Consider the following 26,438-nt stretch of genomic DNA (forward strand, 5'->3'; position numbering starts at 1 on the left):
TAATGAAAGGATCAACACCACCTTCCAATGTTTTATTAACTCTTTTAATCAATTTAAGGGCACATTTTCCTACAGGGTTTTGAACAAATCCAACTCTGACACACTTAAAGCTTGTTTTGCTTGCTTTAACAACACGAATTAACATGCCTAGCAAAAATAAAATAAAATACAACAGCAAATATCAAATGAGATCCGAGCAACAATACAATGAATCTCACAGAAAATCTCGATGCATCATTCAGCATCTTCAAAGTACCGGATAGTTTAAGATGCTTTGTCCATCAACTGTATAGGGGCCAGGATGTTAGCCTTGCTTGTCTCAACGATGCATCCGTTCATGACCATTTCCTCTAGCATGAAATGTGCTTTCTCCAGATGGAACATGATGTCTAGCTCACACTGCATGTTTACGAAGACAAGAATTTACAGAGATACAAAGTAGCAAGAGATGGTTATCTGAATTTCTAACTCTTTCCATAGCACTCACCACATTGCCAAAATGACGGTCCATGGTTTCAACTAACAGGTGTATGAACTCCAGAATTGCAAGCTCATTCTGAAAAAGGAAATAAATAAAAAAAATGAGAAAGCAACTTATTACATGCTTGGTACGTAGGAATCAAATGAAATTGGGCAGAATGGAATCTAACTTATCACTTGTCTTCGTTTTCTCCATTAAAATTTTGATTCAATGTCATTCTAATCCTCATTCCACAAGCCAAAATGACATTTGCATAAAGAGTTATTTGGTGATTTAACCAACACAAAGTGCAGCAAATTCAATTGCAATACCCAGAAAGGTACCAATAAAACATTCCATGTATAAAGATTTGATGGAGCCTGTCTTAAGCCCCATTTGGAATGTCTTTAAAAAAAAGAACTTAAATCTAAGTACTTGTGTCAATAAACAGCACTTGGTTTACACTAAAAATAAGTACTTGTGTCAATAAGCAGTATTTGCATTACACTTAAATAAGTACTTATTTCAGAAATTACTTTTCCTAACTACTTTTTTTCAAAGGAAAAGTATTTTCTGGAAAAAAAAAAAAAAAAGTACTCATCTTAAAAAAGTACTTAAAATAAGTAATCTCAAACTACTTTTCAACCATCCATTTCCTCAAAGGGGCTTTTTATAAGATTAAAGGTTAAGTTCTGAACACCAAATCAACTTCTGCATTGTTGTATCAACATCTGAATCTGAACATTGAATCAGATATATATTTGTTTGATTGAATAAGTGTACATTTTTCTATCCCACTGTTTAACGAATTATAAAGAAACATTTTGCTTTTTAAGTTTCGTGTTCTCACTAGTCAAAACAGATTGCAACTGCCCAAGGAAAAAAAAAAACCGAACAAACTGCAACCAGATAACAAATCTAGGACCACAGCCAGAAAAGGGCAGTCAACAAACAACTGAACCAAAAAAAAAAAAAAGCAAAAACAAAACTTAACAGACCAAAAAATAAAAAAGCAATGAATCAACAAATCTCTATTTTTTGTTTCATTTCCTCACTAGTCAAACAGAAATTGCAAGTGCTCAGGGGAAAAAACCAGAACTTGCGACCACACAGCAATATGGTCTGCAGTAAAAAATGAACAACAAACAAACAAAAAAAACAAGCGACCAACTAATCAATAAATCAAACAACAAATCTTCATTTTTCATTTTCATTTCCTCACAAGCCAAACAGAAATTAGTCAAATTACAATTGCCGGGGAAGCAAAAAGACACAAATAGCAACCAAACACTGATCTGGTATCACATTTAAAAAATAAATAACTAATTCAAAATGCACAGGGGACAGAATCAACAGCAATGAACCAAGCAATGGATAGAGGCTTCAAGCCTCTAGAATCAGAGAGGGGAATTGAGGGGGAACAATACTCAAAAAAGGGGAGATAACTAGAGAGGGTGTACAACAGCACTCCAGATTTAATTTATCCATTGCCTCTCTATGATTACTAGTGAAAATACAAGAGACCATGACAATGGCAGCTGCACTATCAGAGAGGTCGGTGTTTGACCTAACCTAGGTCGCTGCCAGATCTGAACCATTGACAACATCTTGTTAGCTGTTTGCCAAAAATTGTTTCTTCTTCTTGTTCATCACCAGCTACCAGAGAGAGAAAGGGCGAAGTAATTTTTTTCAGAAAACCTCTTAAAAAGATGCAGTGACACAATAAGAGTGGAAATCACTAGCCAGATAAAGAGGGATTGGCAGTCTATAACAGGTGCCAACAAACAAGACTGATTCACTTATATGCGAACCATTCAGAAGCAAGCCAACATAAAGGGGCTATCAACAGCAAATAGAATGCCCCTGAGATTTGTAAATAACAGCAGTCTCTCTCCCTTTCTCTTTTTCCCCACCTTCCCCTTTTCTTCATGCAAGGTGAATACACAATTGATCACGCTCCCAGCAGCACACAACTGGAATGACCTTGCTTAAGTTTTCACTGCAAATAGCGTCTTTTAAATATTGCTCGCCCTTAATATTTGTTTCATTTATATTTCCTTTTTGCACCCAAAAATTTAATGCTCCATTGCAAACAACAATTTTTTTCCACTAGATATATTACATACTCACTGTGCATGTATGACTTTCAGTAAAAAGTTTTGTTTTCTTTTCTTTTGATCAGATGGGAATTCTTTTTATACACAAGCACACCTTAACACCGCACCACACTACCTCTGCCAGAAGGGAGTAGAGGACTAGAGACAAGCTACTGGGATACAAGCTGAAACTCAGCTGCTCAGGCATTAGAAGGCCAGTTAAACTATGATGGGGTTTTAATTGGCTAAAATGTCCAAGTATGATTTATTTATTCATAAATAAGATTGTGCTTTAAGAAAATATCAACTTCCTACTTCATTTCATATCACAAAACACCAAGTGTAAGGTTTCGAATAACAGAAAACAACCACCATGTATTGCCCAAGTATTGTAGTCAATCACAAAGACCATAATTTAATATAAGGACCAATGAAATCTTAGTAGTATTGTAGTCAATCACAAAGACCATAATTTAATGTAAGGACCAATGAAATATTAGTTGTTTATGAGCTCCAACATTTCTAACAAGAACACAAACAAGAATGCAGGCATTTAATAGAGACACAAATTTTAGGAGCAGAGGCCTTAGAATAAAATCAAGTTGGTGGGGGGAAAAAAAATTATCCGGTGTCCAAATTTCACATGCCTGATATGCAGGTGTTCCCATATCATCCTAAAAATAATGAAGTAGGAGTTGTTGTCACGTAACATGGAGATAGAGAAGCAGAATGAAGAGACTGAAGGAAGAAGAAGACGGGGGAAAGTCACATCTAAATTCCAAAATTAAATTCACCAAGTGTGTTAACAACAACACTCAATGATCCAATTTATAGAAAAGGCTAACCCACAGGAAAATTACAGATAACCCCTACTCACATTTATTCATAAACCTACCCCCACATACATATAGATGATAGACCTAATAGTAGTTAAACTAAAACACATATAGGTTCAGGATCCAACAAGCCCTTGACCCTATCCTTTGGAATCGGCCTCCAATCCAGTGGCCAGCTTCCCATCCTACATGACATTGTTAAACAAGAACCAACTCTATGCAGTTAAGAAGAGGAGAAGAGAACATTTCTACAATTCCAGTGAGGTCCTCATGATCCAAAATTATATATTAAAGCATAACAAATAAACCATGCCAAAAAGTACCAAAAACAAGCATAAGATTGCATTTGTCATACTTTTTCCTGTATATATAGACAAGCGGGGAGAGAGGGTTAGTGAGGTTTGAACCCTGCTCAAATGCCATATGAGATGAGCCAGTTAGTACTGGGCTATCCTTTGTCCTCTACATTTTTGAATTTCTATAATTTATACAATCATTAAAAAAAGTGACAAACTGTATTCATATATACAATGAATTCATCCATGTGCAGATGTAAACTAAAAAATCCAAACTTGATGAAAGCATTTGGAAACACTGCCTTAACAAGAGAAAACAGATGCTCCTGACTGCCAATCTGGCTTGCAGGGGTAGTTGGTTCCGCATGCTTCGGGAACATGAGGAGTCAGCAGTCCTCTCAGGCAAATAAATAAATAAAAATAAAAAATCAGTTGCTACTAGACAGGATAACATAAGTACATTCAGAGCAGAATGAGCACTAAAAGAATGAGTGGCCAAATGTTCCTCATTCATTTCATTTACAAAATGGTCTTGGAAATGCAAAAGCTAATCACCCTAAGGAAAATAATACAGTACTTACTTCATCATTGTCCACTCCAACCAAGAAAAACAATGATGCATATCGCCTGTATACAATTTTGTAGTTCCGATGTTCAACAAATGAACACTGCATCAAATACAAAGAGTATCAGCAAATATATTCTATCGAATAATTAAAATTGATAATACAGTAACATCATTTTCATATCATTTTGAAATTTCTAAGTAAATCTGATTCTTTTGACAATTAAAAACAATAAAACAATAACACAGTCGAAAAATGCATTTCTAAGGTCAAAAGGTGGTGATCAGCTAACAAACACCAAAAAAACGAGTTCACAGAAGATATGAGCAGGAACCAAAATGCATATAAGCAGTAATGTTACAGGCAGACACTATCTAGGCTGTTATGCATGTAATCAGTGATGTTACAGCCAGACACAGGCATCTAGGAAGTTACCAAGGATCATGGTTGTAATCAAAATCTCAATGAAGATCTTATGATCCTACAATCCAGGCTTGCCTAATGGATCTGGATCATATGTAGAATCGGAATCAAGCAGAATCCCAGTAGGATCATAGGAGCCTAATAGGATAGTAGGATTGCAATCCTACCTAGGATCCTACTGATCCTACTTGTGCAAAAGAATATGGATTTTTTCTGATTACGATTTTAAAGAACAAGGCACAATTTATATTTTTATAGGCCCAACAACACTTTACTTTTGCAATAGACACAAAGTTTGGTCCAGATGGCCCATATGCATCAACATTAGGGCAAAATAATGAGCATCTCCTAATGATTGTTTAATCCAAGTCAAGAGAGCAGCTGAGCATCTCTTGAAAGCTCTCTTCCATTGAAATTGAAAGCTCTCTAAGAGCTTAGGGTTCTTGATAGGCAGATGCCAAGTTTTCTATCAGCAGGTTGGGACTGTTCTTTCTTCCAGCAGCTGCAGAGGCCAGCTCAGAGCTTTGAGATCAGCAGAGGGTTTCAAGAACCAGGGAGTTGTAGACTTAGGCTGAGGGCTTAAAGTAGCAGGCTTGTAACAGTTGTACATCATCTTCATAATTTTTCACTTTCTTCCTTGTCTTTTCTCATCATTGACAAGCCAAAGACCCATTTTTTTCTTCCCAAAGCAGAGAGCAAACAGCTTTCTTTTTCTTCTTTTTGCTTTGACTAACAAAAAGTTCTTATTCATTCAGTAAAAAGCTTTTCTTTTTTCCTATTTTCTTCCTCCTCCTCCTCTCTTTCCTTCTTCTTTCTCTTCTCATGGTCTGATTACAAACCCAGAGAAGCTGAGAAGTTTACAGCAGTTTGAATTAAGATTACAAGGTTTAGAATTTTATTTTGATAATAGCAAACCAAACGAACTTAACATGTTTTGCTAAGATAAGTTTCAGGGCTCAAAAGCTTTTATAAAGAGATCAAGCTCAAAAGTTCTTATAAAAGATCAAGTTCCTAAAAGATCAAGCTCAAGTGATTAAAGAAGATCACATACGCTTAGAGCATGGCTCATGATAAAGCAAAAGTCAATTGAAGGAAGAAGCTCAAGAGAGATACAAAGAATGGAAGCCAATACATGAAGACTTCGCATTTAGATTGTTTCTAAGTCTTAAAGTCTTATGTAAGTACTTCAATTAAAAGTCAATATGGATGCTTTGAAGCTCATTAGGATTAATTATTGACTTAGAGACAAAATTTTGAAAAACCCCGGAAAATATCTTCAAAAGACTCAAAGTAATTTGGCAAGTAAAAGCCCACAAAAGTTTTTGGAAACAAACAATACAAAAGCATTAATTTTTGCCTGTCCAGGCGACTGACCCATTCTGGTCAGGCAACTGACATTTATGCTGAATTAATTTGAGAAGACAGAATAGGCCCAATCAACTAACTCCTGTGAGTCCAAGTGACTGACCCCATTTTGACTTTGATATTTCACTGAAATTCAAAGTCCAGGAGACTAACCTCGATAAGTCCAGATAACTGAACTTCGTAACGACTATTTTTAAACAGTGAAGAAAAGTTTTCAAATTAGATTTCTTGGACCCCAATCTTTGTAAAAACTTGGGAAACACTCGAAGAAACTTGAGGAACACGAAATAGAACCTTTTTAACTCTATAAATGCATGGAAAACCAAAAGATTTTATACAACTACATACAATCAAGAATTACATTCAGCAATCAAGCCTTATTGCCAATACTCTTCAAAAGCTTTCTTGCTCACACTCTTTGCTGAGATTTTTCTGAGTCTCGTTGATCTATTCTCACCGATCTTTGCGCACATGTATTGAGTTTTCAATCAAAGAAAGAAGATCCTGGTGATAATTTTTCTAAGCTTCAATTCAATTCTTTATTGGTATTTTAAATTGAAGTATATTAGTTGTGCTTTAACCTGTACTAATCAACTCTATTTTGAGAGTGATCTTTGTACACAAGAATTGTTCTTGTTTGTTTTTTACGGTTTAAGATTGTTGAATCGTTGGATTACCAAGCATGGGATATCGCTTGGAGAGGAGGGCTCCATCCTACTTGAAGGAGTGTGTAAACGGTTTACTCTGTCTAGTTAAAGGAGTGGTATAGTGAAATCCTAGGGTGGTGTACCTAAAACAAGGACGTAGGCAGATTTAGCCGAACCTTGTATAAATCTCAGTGTCACTCTCTTCCCTATTCTCTTTTAATTTTCTGCATATATAAACTGCATGGATTCTTATTTAAATTGCTGGAAATTATTTTGTGATTAAGAATTGCGGAAACCTTGAATAAAGGGGAGTACGCTGATTGAATCTTGCGGAAACCTTCTAAGGGAGTACGTTCATTATACAGGTCATTCATCAGCTACAGTCAATATCAAGAGACTGAATCTTGGAAGCTTGCTGGAATTGTTATAATATTTCATATTGTGAAGCTTATCTTGATTGATTACATTGACTTATTGAGTTTTAACTTTGATTGTTGAAAGAAGCATTAAGAAAGTTGCAAAGCAGTCAAGTTCATTCATAAATATTTAAATTAAATTGTGTCTTGGCTGAACTTGTGATTTAAAATCAAACCTTACATGTGTGATTGCTGAAACTAAAGAGTTGAGAAAGAATTAATAAAAGGAGTCATAAAGAAATTTTTAAATCCCAATTCACCCTCCCCCTCTTGGGAGTACACCTTACTTTTCATTTCTTCATTCTTTTCACTTTTCTTTTTTATTACAATTATTGAATGAACAAGCTAGCAACAGTCTGCCCTTTGCGGAGCAATTTGCAATTCAGACCATTCAGATCTTTTTTGGGGACCAAAATTTTTGAAGGAAAATCTGCTAGGTGCTAGCTAGCAAGCTAGTTACATTACTGAAATTTGCTTTAGCTTCTTAAACTTATTACTGAAATTTTAGGCTTATTTACTTGAAAATTGTAATAAAATGTCACATACACGAAATTTTAATCTATTTTACCTTGCAAGTAGAATCTTACGATCCATAGTCCGATCCTGCGGACTCACTCAATGAGTCAATGTAGGATCCTGATTGTAACAACCTAGAGGATGGGATACCATGCAGTCGAGAAAACAAATCCAGTTACGCAACAAGAAGTTATATGAAGCAAGCATCTGCTCAAGTATAGAAGGCTTTAAATTGGCAGCAGGCCAACTTCTAGCCAAGAGGACTGATTGATTCCTTCTAATTATCTAAAAACATGTCAGGTAATGAAAGACACATAATTGCATATAGGGTCACCATGTGGGCATATATACCCTTAAGGACTATACTCACTTTTTTTTTTTAGAGGGCAGGCCTTGGATCAACAGTAAGGTTGCTCCTTTGTGTCCAGTTGGTCTTGGATTCGAGTCCAAGGAAACAGTCTCTCTACATAAAAGTAGAGGTAAGGCTGCATACATTGTGACGACCCTCCCCTTACCCTCGCAAAGCGGGGAGTCTTATGGCCCGGGGACACCCTTGTTTTTCGTTTTCACATTTACATAAAGCTGGAGCCAAGTGACCCAAAGCCATTTAAAGGTCAAAAAAAAAAAAAAAAAAACAAACAATGTCTTATTTGGACCCCAAGTGCATCTTCCTCCGTTCTAATTTTCTCTGTTCCTCTAAATATTTTTCCCCATTCCCCACCATGCATAGTTTAGTAGCTGCATCCTTTCTGAATACTTTTCTCCCTGTGCTGAATTTTTTTTTTTTTTTCCTCTTTTTCATAGGAAAGTGGGGAAGGAGATTGCGAGTTTCAAACCCCACTTAATTGCAGCATGGGATAAGCTTATTACAACCAGATATCCCTATCTCGGCTCCCTATATTGTTTTTTTAAATAACAAAAAAAAAAAAAAAACTAAATCTATTAATGAAAATAAATAATTAAAATGGAAGAATGATAAGAAATCCCCCGAAAAATAAGGCAGAAAAGACCAAAATTACATCAAGGCTGTCTTCCAGTCCCTTCGGATATTGAACAGAGGGAGACTCCCAAAAAGCCCAAAAGAATGTGCCCATTAAGAAGCAAAAAAAGTAATTTTCTCCCAAAGCAAGTTGGGAGAAGTCTTCTCATCTTTGAAAATTCTAGCATTCCTTTCAAGCCAGAGCATCCCTAGAATTGCACACTGCGCAGTTCAAGAAGAGCCTACCCTTTTCATGCTTCTCAAAACTTCACCATCGAAAAATCGTGATTTTGTCGCTGAAGCTGGCCAATCCTTACCAAAACAAGAAAACAAGTTATTCCACAAATACTTCGCTATCCAGCAATGAAGGAACATATGACTATTAATCTCATTTGCATAGCGGCACAGCATACAAACATCTGGAGGTACGGCTTTATAAGGCCTCCTTATCTGTAGCTTGTGCTTGTCATTCATATTCATCTTGTTGACAGCAAGGGTCCAAATGAAAGCTCAGGTTTTAAAAGGAGTCTTTGCTATCCATACAGCTTTGTTTAATCAGAAGGGCTAGTGTTGTGCAATTTTTTTTTATATAGTAAAAGAAGAGATTTCATTAACAAGAGAAGAATTTGCAACGAGGAGAATAAGACATCTCCCATCAAAATTCTGGAAAAAACCAGAAAAAAGGAACTAAAAAACAAATAAATACTATGAAATATCAAAGCAAAAGATTCCTCCATTCTCGCTGAACTTCCAAAAAGCTAACTCCCCTAAAGTATCCCAAGCCAACCCACCATAAAGAGGCCAAGTAGTAAATCTTCTCCCAAGCAGCTGTCATTTCAATTTTTTTCCTTGAAAACACCTGCATTACGCTCTAACCATAATCCCCGCAGCACTGCAAATATATCAATTTTCCAAAGAGTAGACCAATCCTTCCTTCTTCCAAAACCCTAAAAAGAAATAGCCAACATTCCTTCCACCGACGCTGGACAAACCCAAGTTTCTCCCGACATGCCAAATAATTTATTCCAAATGCTCCAAGAAAAATCAATGTGTAAGGACAAATAAGAATCTCTAGGGGAGCTTTGGCCTTCCAAATAGATAAGTATATAGGAAAACAAGAAGAGATGAAAATACAATCTTTACAGACAACCAGCCTTGTATCCCATGCCACAATTTGACCCAAAGTTCCTAAAGAAGGGAAAGGTGCCCACTCTTTGAGTCTATAATCCTAGATGCTCCAAAGAGATAAGCATCAATCTTACCTAATTTAGACTCTTGAGAAAACAAAATATCGTGACTAACTATATTGACCAAGTCTAACAATCTTTCTCTTATTTGTCACACGCCTCCCCCCTCCACCCCCCACAAAACAAAAAAGAGAAACCCTATAGCTAGGACAAGAGCTTCATTTAGTAACCCTATTGACCCCTGAAAACCTACCCCCTTTCTCATGATTGACTTAGGAAGCTAATTTAACCATTTCTTTGCTCAATTTTTTTAGCTTTTCTCCTTTCTCCAATGCCCTCTTTCTTAAGCGTGACCACATCCCCAGAATATTGTCAATTAAGACCCCAATCTTCAAGAAGTTCCTGGGGCTGCCTGGTTTTCTCTCTCATCCCCAAGATTGTCAAAACTCAAAAGCAATGATTTCCCTCAGGCCTAATGTTCTAACTTATTATGGAAATTCAATAATTCAGCATTAGAAGTACACGACACAAAATGGAAGGGTTACCTTCAGAATTTGCAACGTTCCCCATCTTTGCTCTTAGAATGTCGTTTCCCAAATCTCATGTCATCGCTTTAGTACGAGGAAGAGATCCTGGAGTACAAATTTGTCAAAGAGATGAGCAGTAATTGATGTGGAAAGACTAGTTCCCTTTGAAATTCTGGTCTCATTTGTCCTCTGAGCTCTCGTACCCAGACCAATTCAAACCTTGTTAGATAAAGGAGACGTTGAGCTTAAGCCAGCATCATCCCCCCAAATCCCTGTAACCTGCAAACCTTCTGCTTCATCCCTCCCTCCACTGTCCCTCCTCCTCAGCTTTTCAATTAGCAAATATTCAGCTTTGAATTCAAAAAAGGATACTCTTCCTTGTCTCCTGCAAATTCTGAAAAAGCTTCCTCTTGGTTTCCTGATTCCATAACTTCCTTTCCTCTTTCTTTGTCATAAAATCCATCCTCATCCATCTTCTTCTTCACTCAATTGTAAGCTTCTGACAATCTTTGCAAAGCTTGATTCAGAGCTCATGGTCCTTCAGGCACTGTCAAGACCCTGCAAATTCCTCTTGATATTCCTCATTTGCTTCAGATCTATTCTTCTCATGAACTCTTTTGTCCCCTTACCTCATCTTCATCACTTTGTAACTCCTCTAGCTGCTCCATGGATCTCTTTGCTTCCCTTTCCTTTTAGGCCCAAAAGAATCACTCTCTAGAAGAAGAAGGCTCCTGTTCATTGAACTTGTAGTAAGCCCGAAAGCCTCCCAGCCCAATGAACCCTTGGCCCTCCACAAATTCCAATTGGGCCTCATGTGAGCCCATATCCACCAGCCCCTTTTTCAGAACATGACTATATGTTGATTTCCTTTGGTTAAGCCTTGCACCCTCCTGCATTCTATTAAGTCCAGCATACCCATATTTATTAGCCCAATTCCAATAATCTCCTCTATGGCTCTATGCTAAAAATCTCCCACTGTACCCCGAGACTATCTTCCCCTATAATAATGTTGGTGAAATTGAGGAAACCTTGGAAACCCCTCCCAAACCCCCCCCCCCCCCCCCAATTTTGGTTCAATCAAACCATCCTTCATCAAATTATTTCCTTTTTTTTGGTTTCCATCGCCAAAATTCTTCCCACGCCGCTGCTCTTCACCAAATTTCCTCCCATGACACTACTCTAGAACTTCACTAAACCAATGTTTTAAAAGGTGAGGACGTAAGACGAGGTGTTTGAACCATTAAAGGTGAGGTGCTTTAACCATTAAGAGGTGAGGCATAAGCCTTTTGAGAATCTTATTTTTAGATAAAAATAAGTTAATAAATTACATATATTTTTTAAAATAAAGGAATAATTAATAAAATCACAATATATTGTAAAAAAATAAAATATAATTTGTAAACCACTTGTTGGCCATTCAAAAATTTTTAACTTAAATTCATTACGTAAACCATGACGAGATAAGCTATAACATTACAAAGTTCAAATTATTTTCAAGATCTAAGATACAACTCTTCAATTATTTTGGAAAGGATGAGGTCCAAGCATTTTAGAAATCAACTCAAACCATGACATTCCTTTTATATAAACATGGAGTTAAAATTTTCTAGCCAAATCTAGGTTGAGAATCACACACTTAAAATACACAGGCCTCAACTATAAATATGCAAAAAGTGTGCCTTTTGTACAAATGTAAGAGCCTTATGGGATTTGGCATTTTAGATTGAGCCTGAAGGCATTTTAGGCATGCCTTGTCTTGAGGCAAGCCTCGATTGAACCTTTAAAACATTGCACCTAACACCATGGTGAATTGTTTACTCTTGTGAAGTAACTGCTCATGGTCCCAAATCCTACACACATTTTTTATACCATGATCCATGCAGCATGATAGACCTGTGGTTTCAACTTCTGTTTGCTGTAGTGCCCTTCACAATCCCAGAGAAATTCTTCAATCCCTGTTGACCTTATAGGTCATACCCGGTTTTGATAATGACAAATACTCCGGTATTTTATAAATATCTAGTTCATCTGCAGGTCCATATTAGCAGATCATTAATGGCACGTGAAAGATCAAAGCTTGAAGGCAAATTCATGCTATTAATTGTAATATTTTTAGTGAACTTTGTCTGTAATAGTAATTAGGGTATTCGGTTTGTAATAAGCACACACATCACATGCATGGTTTATCTTGTAAGCTCAAACCAAATCATAATACAAAATGACCTTAGCATGACCTTAGGGTGTACCCTTCGGTCGACCTTTGGTCGACTGACATCAGACTTTTTCGGTGTCTTAAAATTGGACCCCAAGTGACCCTAGGACACACATTTGCACATATGTTTGTTAGGCACTTGGATAGGGTTTGTATGCTTCAAAACGGGACCGAAATGCACACTTGGTGCACTTTCGGTCGACCAAACAAGGCAGTTCATTCTGCCCTGGTCGACCGAACCCAGGTCCTGGTCAACCGTTGACCAAGGTCCCGGTCGACCGAATCAGGTAGTTCAAAAATCCCCGATCAACCGAAACCCCCTGGGTCAAAAGTTTGACCATCTGGTCGACCGACCCTTTTTGTACTCCAACTACCTGGTCGACCGGAGGGTCCTCGGGAGAAATCCCAGCGGTCTGGTCGACCGAACCAGGTAGTTCAAAATGTCCTGATCGACCGAACCTCGAAAATTTGGGAAATTGCCCTCTCTTGGTTGACTGAGCCCTCAGTTCAAAATTCCCCTGGTCGACCGAACCATATGAGACTTGGTCGACCGAACTTGTTCTGGTCGACCAGACCTCTCCGGTTGCACTTAATTTTTACCACAGTTAAAATCTTTAAATGGGGTTAAAATGTTTTAAATGTCATTAAACTTTTCTAACAATCCCTAATAGGTCCCCAACGGTCAAAATTTTCAATATGTCTATATATACTCCTTCATTTGGGAGAATTAAGGATTGATTAGCAAAAACCAAAATCAAATTTCTCTCTCAAGCTAAATACTTCTTATTACTCATACTATCTCCAAATCCACTCAATCTTACCTACTTCATTTCAGTATCATTTGTAAGTGTATTTCAGTGTTATTGGTTTGAGGTTTTGTTCTCTCATTCTTTGATTGTTTGAATCGATTTTCTCGAGAGCATTACCTAAGTATTCTTAGGGGGCTTCTCTCATAAGCCTATCCTAGGAAGACTTTGCTGAACTTCTATGTGTTGCATTCTCATTACAATATCTTAGGAAGTTTGTATTTGTTTTTGGCTTGCAAAAATATTTTCAAACGTACTCAAATATCTTGTGGTATTCATATCGATATATTTGTGAAAAGATATTTGTGTGTGTTATATTAATCTTTGTGGCAATATCCATTCAAGTCTACATCATTTGCTGAAATACAAAGATTACATATATCTTGCAAACCAAGCATATACACTATTCACGTGATTGACTTATTCTGCTATTTGAGATATTTGAACATTGCATGATATCTTTGTTTGAGCTTCTTGATTGAGAACATCTAGAAATACAAAGATTGCTAGTTGACACTCTCACGTACATAACACTGATAGAAAATATATTTGAGAGTTGAACTACTTAGACCACACTAAGCTTACATTATTAAATCATCTGTGGTGTTTGTGATTGTGCGCATTTGTGGTACAAATTTGCTTTACGTGAAAGCACCTATACATTATACCTTTTGATTATATATCTGAGAGATTCTAGGCGTGGCCTGAGGGGGCGGTAATCCAGCCCGGTAAGGATTGGTTAAGGTTGAGGTCAGTCATGTGATAATTTGACCTGATTTGTATAGGTGTCGCTCCACCCGTTTAAGTGAGCAAGTTATTGTGATAATCCTTGTGCTGGTTAGCCAAGGCGGGGACGTAAGCAGTTGGCCGAACCTCGATAACATATCCGCGTGTTATCTTCTCTTTACTGCTTTCTGGTGCTTATGTGATTGTTTAAACTGCTTTATTTAATTTCTGGTATATTTACATAATTTGTACTAGATTGACCATAGGCTTGTAAACATACTACTGTTAGGAGGAATACCTAGGAGATAAATTTTAAAAACACCAATTCACCCCCCCTCTTGGGATCACGGTAAAGCTAACAATCCCCTTGCCTCTTTCCCTTTCAGAACGCAAATAATCTATATAGGGCCTTTGTTTAGGATTTTCTCCAAGGAAAGGAACCTACTAAAATTGTTTGCTCTCAATCTCAACATGAAGCAATGATTTGGAGCACTGTAAGTCTTGATCCAAGCGTTTTCGATTTTCATTTTTTTTTTAAATGAGAAAAGATGCAATTTATTGTTAAGGGAGAAGGGCATCAAGGGGAAGCCAATCAAGTACAAGTGAGAAAAATAAAGCAACAAAACTGTCAATGTAATGTCTCGAGGAAATCAAGAATTACGAAGAAGTCCCTCTCAATCTTCTCATTGTACCAACTAGAAATCTAGCTAACCAACAATCTTTGACAACCTGAAGATTGGAAAAAGTTCCCTCAAAAGCTCTTCTATTCCTCTCCCTCCAAACATCCCAGAAAACAGCAAAGGGTGTGAGGGAGAGGGACTTCCTTCTTACCCTATTTACTCGGATCCCAGCCCAAGCCCATAACTCACCCTCCACCAAAGCTGCAACAACCCACTTCTGCAGTTCTGCTTGACCATGGAGATGGTGAAGCTCCAAAGGTTTCTGATCCAAGGACAATGCAAAAGTATGTCATCAACCAATTCAGCTTGTTCAAGACAAAGAAAGCACATATTCACAAGCAGAAAGCCCCTTTATGAAGGTTGTCGAGGGTAAGGATGCCAAGAGTTGCCTCCCATGTGAAGGTGGTCACCTTAGAGGAGGCTGGAGAATTCCAAATGGAAGCCCAAGGAAAGTTAGAGCTGTAAACTGCAAGGGAGCTGAGGTGATAGAAGTATGAAGTGACAGGAAAAATACCCTCTTTGTTCAAGGTCCACATGGGCTTGTTGGAAATGTCCTGATGCTGAAATTTATAAAGGTAACTAAAGAAATCTGATGGAATATCCATCTCCCAGTCAAAAGCATTCCTAGTCAAAGGAACAACCCCTGAACAAAGAACTCCATGAACTGACTGACAAGGGCATCTTTATTGCAGGCAAACCTAAAGATAGAGGGGAATTTAGTGCTGAGCTCGGAATCTCCCCGCCAGATATCATGCAAAACAAAGCACCAAAACATGTGGCAAGCACCAAAATGAAACCTAACTGGCCTCAATGGTGGAGTTAGACATGTGGAGCTAAGTCACAAAAGCAACAGCAGCAAACTGGTGGCCAGCGAAGGCTAGGAGTTGAGGGTGCCAAAGCTTTGGGGGGAGGGGGGAGGGGGGAGGGAGATTAATTAAGGGTTTTCAATTTTTGTGAAGGAGAAAAGGTGTAACTGTTCAGAAAGCCAGCATCTTTACTCTCATGCCATAAAAATGTGGAAGAACTGACAATCATTCCTCTTCATAATTCTGAAACACTCAACATTCTCCACAAAAGAAAAAATACTTTTACTAAGATGCAATTGGACTCACTTATTAACTAAAAAACAATTGATAGCTAAATTGACTCGATGGTGAAAAACTTTTTTACTGGAGGAGCAAAATCTACATCAACTTGAAGGCAAAGTAGCTTCGCCGCAGGAGCTCATTCATTCCCCTAGAAAAATTACGCTCCCTATATTGTTCAATGAAGCCTTCCTCTGATTGTATTCATTGCTTCACATATTAGACAAGAAAAAATGAACTTGCAAACCTCAATCTTTGCAGTTCATTGCCAAGTCTGATATACTCGTGTTTTGCAATTTTGCAGCCAAGGGTAATGAACTTATGAACGTCTTCCAAATCTGACTCATTTCCTCTTCCCAGTATCAGGCCACATCTGGAAGGAAAAGCAGTAAGACCCTAGTAAATGTCGAGAATCCAAACCACACCATAGATAACCAACTTGAACCCTTTTCTGGTATTCCTGCATTAATGATATCTTTTTTTGGGCACTTTTAGTGGTTCTGTTTACCCTAGGGGATGATTTTGATGATTACAAAACTTAAGTTGTGATGAGTTATATCATGGATTTAAATTGTTTGATGGTTCTTTAATGATTGATGCAATAATTCTTTCCGAGAGTAACTCACGTTCTATCCCTTACAGCCATACTTGCTACAGGAATAAGTTAGTTAATAACTGACTAATAAGTTGACTCGCATCTTATATGAAATGGTTCAACCTAATACAGAGCTGTCCTAATTAATTGCTTCAACATTTGAGTTTGTTGAAATTCTTATTTAGGATTTAACTTGAATACTGCTGTTTAATCTCAAGATATGATTGCTTATATCATATGCTATAATACCTGAAACTATTACTATTTTGGAATATCTTTATATATATGTTTTAAGGTGTAAATAATTCAGACTTCAGAAAAAATCCCACACTTCTAGGGAGATTTTGAGGAAACATGGCCATCTAATGTGATTGCAAGAAAGCTGTACATTTTTTAAAAATAAGGCATGCATATTTGATTACCTTATCTCTAAAGAAAAGATTTTTGAAATATGAATTCATACATTGCAAAAATTTTTCAAAAGCCAATGATTTTCTTTCTTGACTTGAGCGTTTCCTTATTGTGACCTAACAATGATTTTATCTTGCTCCCTAATATAACACAAAGATTTATATTTTGTGCAGGAAACATTTAAATAGGTTTTACAAGATCTTTTGTCCTCTAATGGCTGATTGAAGGCTTAATTCTAAATCTAAAAGTTTTACACATAGCAATAGGAAATAGCAGAACTTGAGTTAATTCTATGTGCTGAGAAAATGAGCCAGCTCATTATTTTGTGAGACGACTCATCCTAAAGCCATATCAAATGAAGTGGTCTGTTTGCTTGCACTTCTTGCACTTCATCGTATTACTGTGACAGAAAAACTCAGTCCTCATTTTGTGATCATCAAAATTTGGAAAGGAATTAACCTCAAGTTGTTAAGGTTGAGGCCCCGAAGATAGTAAAGCCTTGTTGTCGCCGAGTATCCTGTAGTACAAGTTGCACGCTGTCGTATTGCAGTCATAAAGTCCTGGACAAGCTCTAGGGGAGTAGACATAAGCAAACTTGAGGCCTGGAACCACAATAAATTTGAATTTTTGTCACTCTCCCTTATCTCTCTATTTTACTTTAATTGTTGTTTGTGTATACTTACACTGCTAGCCACTGCAGATTGTTTTCATATTCATGCATCACCCAATTCAAAAAAGCCCTAAACCCCCCCCCCCCCCCCCCCCCCAACCCCATAGGTACTCTTGGTACCAAGCCACTAGGTTTATATGTACACACACACACATATATATATATATATGTATATGTATATGTATATATACATACACATACACACACACACACACACATATATATACATATAGATATATCAGGGCAAAAAACAATGACCTCCCCTAAGGTTTGACAAAAAGACATTGACCTCCCTGAAGTTTCAAAAATACCACAGACCTCCCTTGAGGTTTCAAGAATTCCAGGCACCTCCCCTGAGGTTTGCCAAAAAGACACAAACCTCCCCTTGTATTTTGCAAAAAGATAGGTTTTTTAGGGGAGATTTGTTTCTTTTCAGCAAACCTCAGGGGAGGTCAGTGACATTTTTGAAACCTCAGGGGAGATCTATGGCATTTTTGAAACTTCAGAGGAGATTTCTGTCTTTTTACCAAACCTCAGGGGAGGTGAGTGTCATTTGCCCTATATATTATTTTGGGCATCTCTTACTCCGCACATATGCAAAGTTTGTACCTTTAGACAATAATAGCCACGGGTATGCACTTTATGTTTCCATGGCTCCTAAGCTCCCTATTTTAAGGAGTGCTAAAAAGCTAAAGGAGGTTTCTTCAGCATATAAACAGAAGGGTGATCTCATTTTCAAACTTTTAGAAAGGATAGGAAGGGATTTGAGGTGGAGGATGAAGGATGAAATTCCCTTCTTTTATAGTTCAAGCCGAATGGGCCTCCTAATTAACCAAGGAAAAGACGTTTATCAATTTAATAGGCACATTGAACTTATAAGGTGGTTTCAAATTGGTTGATGAACTTCAATTTACCTCATATCAGGCATTGAACTTTGCAAATTATTTCAATTTAACTGTCATTCTGTGAATTTGAAAAGGAATGCCAATGGAGCATCCAAATCAGCACTCAAAAGACCCTGATCATCCATAGTTTGAAGGAGAGGAAAAGAGCAGTTATAGGATTGCTCACGAATATAGTTCACAGTCAAAGGAACATAGCTATTCCATCTTCCATTCCTTCTAGTTTCATCGCGCCAACTTCAGCTGGAGACAAAAAATTGTTATCCCCACTTGCTATTATAGACACAGCATCATTGGAGACTTCATGGACTAATTCTAACCTTGGGAGGAAGTTTCTTGGTTGCAAAAACTATGGGGTATTTTCTTGGTTTCATGAATCAAGATGACTCGTTGCTGCTATTTGCTTTATAGCCAAGCTGTGCACATGCATTTTGCGTGGTATGATGCCCCTTCTCTAAGGATGTGTGAGGGACGTAATCCTTATTCTTGTGCACAAAGTTAAGAAGCTTGAAAAGAAGCAGGCAGTTGAGAGGCTGAAAGTAATGGTTCTTCGTATAATTCTTGTGCATGGTGTAATGTTCTGCTGCTTTAAGAAGAACGCACTCAAGTGTGATGGGGGTTTGAGGCAAATTTCCTTAGTGTCACGAGCTAAGCTTATTCAGGGTATTATGCTTGCCTGTGACCACTTGTTTCGTGTACTTGGGATGGGTTTCCATCATGTAAATACTAGTGTAGGGTTATTTTCTGTTAGTAGTGTCTTTGTATGCCAAATAAGGCAATATGATTCCTTGGTCACTTTGATGTTTCCTAGTGCTAGAGAGGGAATGGTCTAGAAAGCTCTTTAGGGGAGGGTGAGTGTTCATTAGTCATTGTAAATGAGTAAAACTCACTACCTTTTGTGAACATGTTTAGCCTACTTGCCTCCCTCACTAAGCACACAACATCAACGAAGGTGTTGTTAATGAATTATGTTTGCTTCAATGTTTACTGCTTACTTGTCATGGCTTTCATGAATTGATTACTGTTTCCGCTGCTATTTGAATGAATGTTAATGAAAGTGTTTCGTGGATGAATGTTGGTAAACGATAGGCTGGCTAGTTAAGCAAGAATGCTTTAGCTAGCACCACACAGACCTTCACAAAGGTGTGAAAATAGTCGGACCATGACACTTGGTATCAGAGCCAAGGCTCAGTTACTACGAGAATTCAGTTACCTTTGTTGTGGGATTTGGAAAGCTTTGGTAAGTGACCATGGCACCAAACAATGTTGAGAGGATCAGCGTGCTAAAAGCACAGGTTGAGGAAACAACCAATACTATGGCAGCGGAGGTAGCCCAGATGAGAGAACTTGTTGATGAAGTAATGGGATCACAAAAGCATCAAACAAGTTTGCTAGGTGAGATGTTAGAAGACTTTCGCCACACAGTGGAAACTTTGCAATCTTGGTTGGTGGATCTAGATGCAAAGCTGAATTTGATGGTTCTTGCTATGAGGAACCCCAACACTCCGAGAGTTAGCAAGACCAAGGTACCAGAACCCAGGACATATGGGAGTACCCGTGATGCCAAGGAGTTAGAGAACTTCTTATTTAGTGTGGAGCAGTACTTTCGTGTTGTGAGGATAGCCTCAGAACAAGCAAAGGTGGATACTGCGACCATGTACTTTGGTTGGTGATGCCACTGTGGTGGCGTACCAAGTACAAAGATATTGAAAATGGAAGTTATGTAATCAATAGTTGGGCAGACTTGAAGAGAGAGCTCAAGGCCCAATTATTTCCTGAAAATGTTGAGCATAATGCAAGGAGAAAACTAAGAGATCTCAATCATATGAGGTCAATCAGGGAATATGTGAAACAATTTTTGCTAAGATGTTGGATATTCAGGATATGCCGGAGAAGGACAAGTTGTTCTATTTTCTAGAGGGGATGAAACCATGAGCAAGAACTGAACTTCATAGGCAAAGAGTTCAAGACTTGTCTACTGCACAAGCTGCTGCAGAACGCTTGACTAACTACACTGGTGATGATACCGCTTCGTCCAAACAGTTTGGCGGAGAGGGAAACAGTGGAAAGTCTTTCAAGAAAAGCAAATCCAAGAGTGGGGGAGCCGACTCTAAATCATCAAGCTCAAAGGAAGTTTCGTCGTCTCAAGGGTTCAACAGACCCAATGAAAAGGGGAAGAGTAAAATTTTGTGCTACTTGTGTGGTAGATCTCACGGAGTGAGTGAGTGTCAACACAAGGGATTACTCAATGCCATACAAGCTTCCACTTCGGGACAAGTGGTGGAAAGCGAGGAGGAAGAGGACAATGCCCCAAGGATGGGTTCAGTGCAGCTGGTGAGCACATTGGAAAAGCAGGTAAAAGCACCGAAAGTTATACGAGCAAAAGGGTTAATGTTTGTGGATTTAAGGATAAATGGGAAGAATACCCGCGCTATGGTTGATACGGGGGCTACTCATAATGTTGTTTCGCAGTTGGAAGCATGGAGACTCAACTTATCCTTAGAGAAGGATACAGGACGCATGAAAGTAGTTAATTCTGTAGCCCAGCCTACTCTGGGAGTAGGCAAGCAAGTGACTGTAAAGCTTGGACAGTGGGAAGGTCATGCGAATTTCACAGCGGTGCCATTGGATGACTTTCTAGTCATTCTAGAAATGGAGTTCCTAAGGGGGACCAGGGCAGTGCTGATGCCTTTGGCTGGTTCCCTGTGTCTAATGGGAGATCACTCATACATGGTGTAAGTCGTTGCAACGAAAGGAGACGATGGGAAGTCCCTTTCAGCCATACAACTCAATGAAAGATTGGATCAAGGTGAGCAGACACGTCTAGCCACGGTGGTGGTAGACAAAGAAGTAGGCCAAGAGCTGGAGCCTACGACCATCCAAGCGGTGTTGGATGAGTACAAGGAGGTGTGGCCGAATAAGCTGCCTCACTATTTGCTTTCACGATCGACTGTGGAGCATGAGATCAAGTTATTACTAGGAGAAAAACCACCTACAAAAGGGTCATGTTGGATGGCGTCTCCAGAGATAGTAGAGTTGGGAAACAGCTTGATAAATTGGAAGCGAGATGTGTTCGCCCTTCCAAAGCACCGTTGGGAGCATCGGTGTTGTTTCAGAGAAAACATGAAGAGCATCTACGAAAAGTGTTCGACAGGCTGAAGGGAAACAATCTGAATGTGAAGAAAGAGAAGTTCTCTTTCGCACAGTGGAGCAACAAATTCCTTGGTCATGTGGTTGAACAAGGTCGTATTCGGAGAGGAATGGAAAAGGTAAGGATGATTCAAGAACGGAAGATCCCCATGACAGTGAAGGAGTTGTGTTCCTTTCTTGGCCTTACTAGATATTGCAGGAAGTTCGCTGAGGGGTATTCACGAAGAATGACTCCAATGACAGGACTACTGAGAAGGTATTGTTGGCCGCACCCACGGGATGATGTGGTTGATTATACTAGAACTTGTCTCACTTGCCAACAATACAAGGGGGAGCGGAAGAAGTATGGTACTTTTATGGTCACAACCAAATACTATTTGACAAAGGAGATGACACAATTGTTCCTTGTGACTGTTGTGAAACATTGGGGTGTTCCCCAAGTTATTGTTTGTGATCGAGACTTAATGTTCACTAACAACTTCTTGACAGAATTTTTCAGGATATTCAGGTCACATCTTGACATCTCTTCGAGTTACCACTGACAGATAGACGGATAGATGAAGACATTCAGAGAGCTACTAGAAAAATACTTGCGCCATTTTGTCAACAACAACCAAGAGAATGGCGTGCAACTACTTGACGTGGTTCCGTTCTGTGGCAATGCCCAAAGGAGCTCAACAACTAACAAGAGCCCTTTTGAGCTTGTTACAGGTCAATAGCCGCTGTTACCTCACACAGTGGATGAGCCGTACAGACAAAAGAGTTCCAGGGTGTACGTCTTCACCAGAGAATGGAGACAGAATGCAGAGTTTGCTCAAGCCTATCTGGAGAAAGCTTCTAAGAAAATGAAAAAGTGGGCAAATTAGGGAAGAAGACCGCAGTTTCATGTTAGCTGGCTCAAGCCGTTCAATGCCGACACCAATGACCTAAGCAGAAGTCAGTCCAACAAAGCAAAGTTGAAGACAGTGCAACCTGACATATGTGGAGTTGAAGAGATCCTTGCAGACAAAAAGTTCATGTCCTCAAGGAAGAAGCGACAAAAGTTCCTAGTGAAGTGGAAATGCCTTGATGACAAAAAAATCAGCTGGATTTCTGCAGAAGATATGAAACCATTCGTGGACAAAGTTGAAGTGTACCTAGTGCCAAAGTCTACAAGGACGTCGACCGCATAAGTAGGGGAAAATGTCACGAGCTAAACTTATTCAGGGCATTATGCTTGTCTGTGACCGCTTGTCTCTTGCACTTGGGATGGGTTTCCATCATATAAATACTAGTGTAGGGTTATTTTCTACTAGTAGTGTCTTTGTATGCCAAATAAGGCAATATGACTAGTGTCTTTGTATGCCAAATAAGGCAATATGACTCCTCGGTCATTTTGATGCTTCCTAGTGTTAGAGTGAGAATGGCTTAGAAAGCTCTTTAAGGGAGGGTGAGTGTTCATCAGTTATTATAAAACTCAATAACTTTTGTCAATGTGTTTAGCCTACTTGCCTCCCTGGCTAAGCACACAATGTCAATGGGGGTGTTGTTAATGAATTACGTTTGCTTCAATATTTACTGCTTACTTGTCACGGCTTTCATGAATTAATTACTATTTCCACTGCTATATGAATGAATGTTAATGAAAGTATTTCATGAATGAATGTTGGTAAACGATAGGTTGGCTAGTTAAGCAAGAGTGCTTTAACTAGCGCCGCACAGACCTTCACAAAGGTGTGAAAATAGTTGGACCGTCACACTGAGCAATGTTGTGGTCCTTTGTGGGTTTTGTGGGAATTCCATAATGGCAAAGGCAGTGTTCAAGGCCCTTTTAGCGTGCTCTGTAGCGGCAGTGTTGGGGCCTTTGGTTGCCATAAAAAAAGCTAATATATATAAATGCATGCTAGGTCGCTTATTCTTGCAATTCCATTTTATGGGCAATGAGAGGAAAAAAATGAAACTTGACTTACAATAGATAAGTGGACTTTAAAATTTAAACTAATTGTTAAAAGTGGGGAGGCCTAAAGCCCAGAACGGGATATAGTCAAAAGATTGTTTAGCGTCCATTGAAATTGAATCAACTAAAATAGGATCTTCGCAGCATCTGAACCAGTTCCATCAGAACATGTTGATTACAGAAAACTCAAAAAACAATCCTCAAACTAGAGATGATTTGGGGGATAATTGGCTATCAGCCGTGCGGAATGCTTACCCCCAGATCAGAACAGGACAATTATCTGCCTGGTTTTCAATTGGGTCAATGTAATTGATGGCGACGACGCATATAAGTTGAATTAAATTGAGTAACGGAAGGAATCACAAAAACAAACTCAACAGCAGAGAGAGAGAGAGAGAGAGAGAGAGAGAGAGAGACCTGGAGCTCGGTACGGGCAAGGCACTTGCGAACGATTTCGCCTTCGAGAGCTCTTCTTTCTTGGATAGTAAGATACTCATAGTATTGGGCAAGACGGGTTTGGCCTTGCTTGTTCACCATTAATATGAATCTGATCCCCATTCTTCTTCTTCTTCTTCTTCTTCTTCTTCTTCGAGAAGAGAGAAAGGAAGGGAGAGATCGTGAAGGTCAGGTATACAGAGGTCGCAGCTTTTGTAACGAAAACAGAGACAATATAGAAGGGTAAATTGGACAAGTAACCCCTCAAGTTTATCTTTCAGGATCTTACTTGTTTGTTGTATTAATTGAATTCAATTTTATACTGAGAATGCTCGAAACGATCAACGCTAATTGCCCCAATGTATGCTCCGGTGTTCACTAAGTAAAGAGTTAAAAGAGACATAGAAAGAATAAGTATGAGTGAGATGCTTACCTCTTCTCTCTTCTCCCTTTTATAATGGTGAAGGTTGATCAATCATTATTAAAAATCATTTATGCTAAATTATCGTGCTGGTGAGGATTGATTAATTCAGAGCATTATTTGAATATCATTATTATTGTGGATTATTGTGCTAGTGAGGGTTAATTAATTCAACATTATTGAAGATCATTTGTACTGAATTATTGTGTTGGTGAGGGATAATTAATTCAGCATTATTTGAAGATCATTATTATACAAAATTATTGTGCTAGTGAGGGTTGATTAATTCAGCATTATTTGTGCTGAATTATTATAAAATATTATTTGTACTGAATTATTGTACTGGTGAGGGTTGATTAATTCAACATTATTGAAGATCATTTCTACTGAATTTAGGTATAGTTTTGAAGATATTTTGAGGTATATCAATTGCCCCTTTTGGTTTCGAATTTTTGAAACTAGTTTCCAAAGTTCAAAGACTTTATAATTTTTCATGCTTAGCTTCCAAAGTTCAAAGACTTTATAATTTTTCATGCTTTTTTATTTTTTTCAACTCGATTATTCATGTGAAGGGCTTCAGTCGAGCAGTTTTTCGGTGGTTGTTCATTCGGTTTATTGATTCGGTCAACTATTCGACTCTTCCATTTTTCAAACAAACCAAGCAACTATTTCGTTGTATTTCAACAATCCGAGCAGCCTTTTGGTTGGATTTTTGCCAATCCAAGCAGCTTTCAGGCCTTATGAGCTATGCTCATCAGTTTGACAGATTTTTCAAACCTCATGAGTTGTGCTCATCAATTGGGTGGATTCTTTAAGCCTTATGAGTTGTGCTCATCAGTTGAACCGATTCTTCAGGCCTCATGATTTGCACTTATTAGTTGGGTCGGTTCTTCATCATTTGAACTTCTCTGGGATTTGCACCTTCATTAGCACCAAATCTCCTAGCTTGAAAATCTATGCCTTGGCTCGAGCATTGCAATATCTTGTCACCTGATGTAATTGGTGTGATCCCAAGAGGAGGGTGAATTGGAGATTTAAAACTTTCTAAGTCAATTTAAGATCTCAGACAGTGTTTCTCAACCTAGAGTCTTTCTAATCAATCCTAATTCCCCCAAATAATCAAGTATACTAATAAGGCATTTATAACAAAATAAATATTAGCATACAGATACCACATCATATCTCATTTAAATTTGAAGCGTGCATGTAAAATGGTTAAGCAATAAATACGAACATACACGAGTGCAGCTTATCTCATTTAAATTAAATGTGTGCATGCAAATAAGTTTAACAGTAAATAAACAAGCATACACTTATGGAAATTAAAGTACAAAAAAATAAATGAGATAAAGAGAGAGAGACACACACACATGATATTTGTTATCGAGATTTGGGCAAACCAACCTACATCCTCGCCTCGAGCATAACTCCCAAGGATTTCACTATCCCTACTCATTTAAACAGACGGAACAGAAGTCATTACAACATTTCCTTACGGGGTAAGGTAAACCCCAACTACACTTACCGAGTGGAGCCATAACCCAACGACACTTTTTGGGAGATGTCAAGACCCTACTCAATTACTAGACTGAGCCCAACTAGTCTCCCTTACGAGGCTTAGACTCCCCAGTTCAATTTAGTGGGCTAAACCAAACCAGTCTCCCTTATAGGGAAAAGACTTCCCAGTTCAATTTAGGAGTTGAACCCAATCGGTACAATAAAAATATATTTGTACATGTAAAATTATTTTGAAAATACAAACAGAGATGTATACGTATAAGCTCTAAAAATGCACTCACACAAGATATAAATTGAGCTCAAGTGAGTAAGGGTATTTTCCTCCAAATAATATTCTCAATCTTTGAAAGATGGTGTATATAATAAATGCTTCAAAGATTTAACCCTAATAAATATTTTCTCCAAAAATTATTTTTCAAAGAATAATAGGAGAACCTAGGGTTTTGTTTTTTCAAATGATTTTTGTAAGATAAAAATTTATCTATGAAAGCATAAATGCAAGAATACTTTTCCAAACACAAGAAAACATGAATGTAAAAATGTCTACTTAAGTCTTTCAAAGATAACTGTTGGCTTT

At 38.2% G+C, this 26,438-nt stretch overlaps 1 protein-coding gene across 1 annotated transcript; it reads right to left on the bottom strand.

Moving 5' to 3' along the window:
• On the bottom strand, positions 1-24,349 carry LOC131157476 (AP-4 complex subunit sigma). The gene is made up of 4 exons (XM_058111665.1): positions 23,905-24,349; positions 4,270-4,356; positions 488-556; positions 1-399 (listed from the first exon to the last, which is right to left on the bottom strand). The coding sequence occupies exons 1-4, from the start codon at positions 24,043-24,045 to the stop codon at positions 265-267; spliced, it is 432 nt and encodes a 143-aa protein (XP_057967648.1). The 5' UTR covers positions 24,046-24,349; the 3' UTR covers positions 1-264.
• Between the last annotated feature and the right edge of the window lie 2,089 nt (positions 24,350-26,438).

Source organism: Malania oleifera, chromosome 6, assembly GCF_029873635.1.
Source record: "Malania oleifera isolate guangnan ecotype guangnan chromosome 6, ASM2987363v1, whole genome shotgun sequence".
NCBI classification, from domain to species: domain Eukaryota; kingdom Viridiplantae; phylum Streptophyta; class Magnoliopsida; order Santalales; family Ximeniaceae; genus Malania; species Malania oleifera.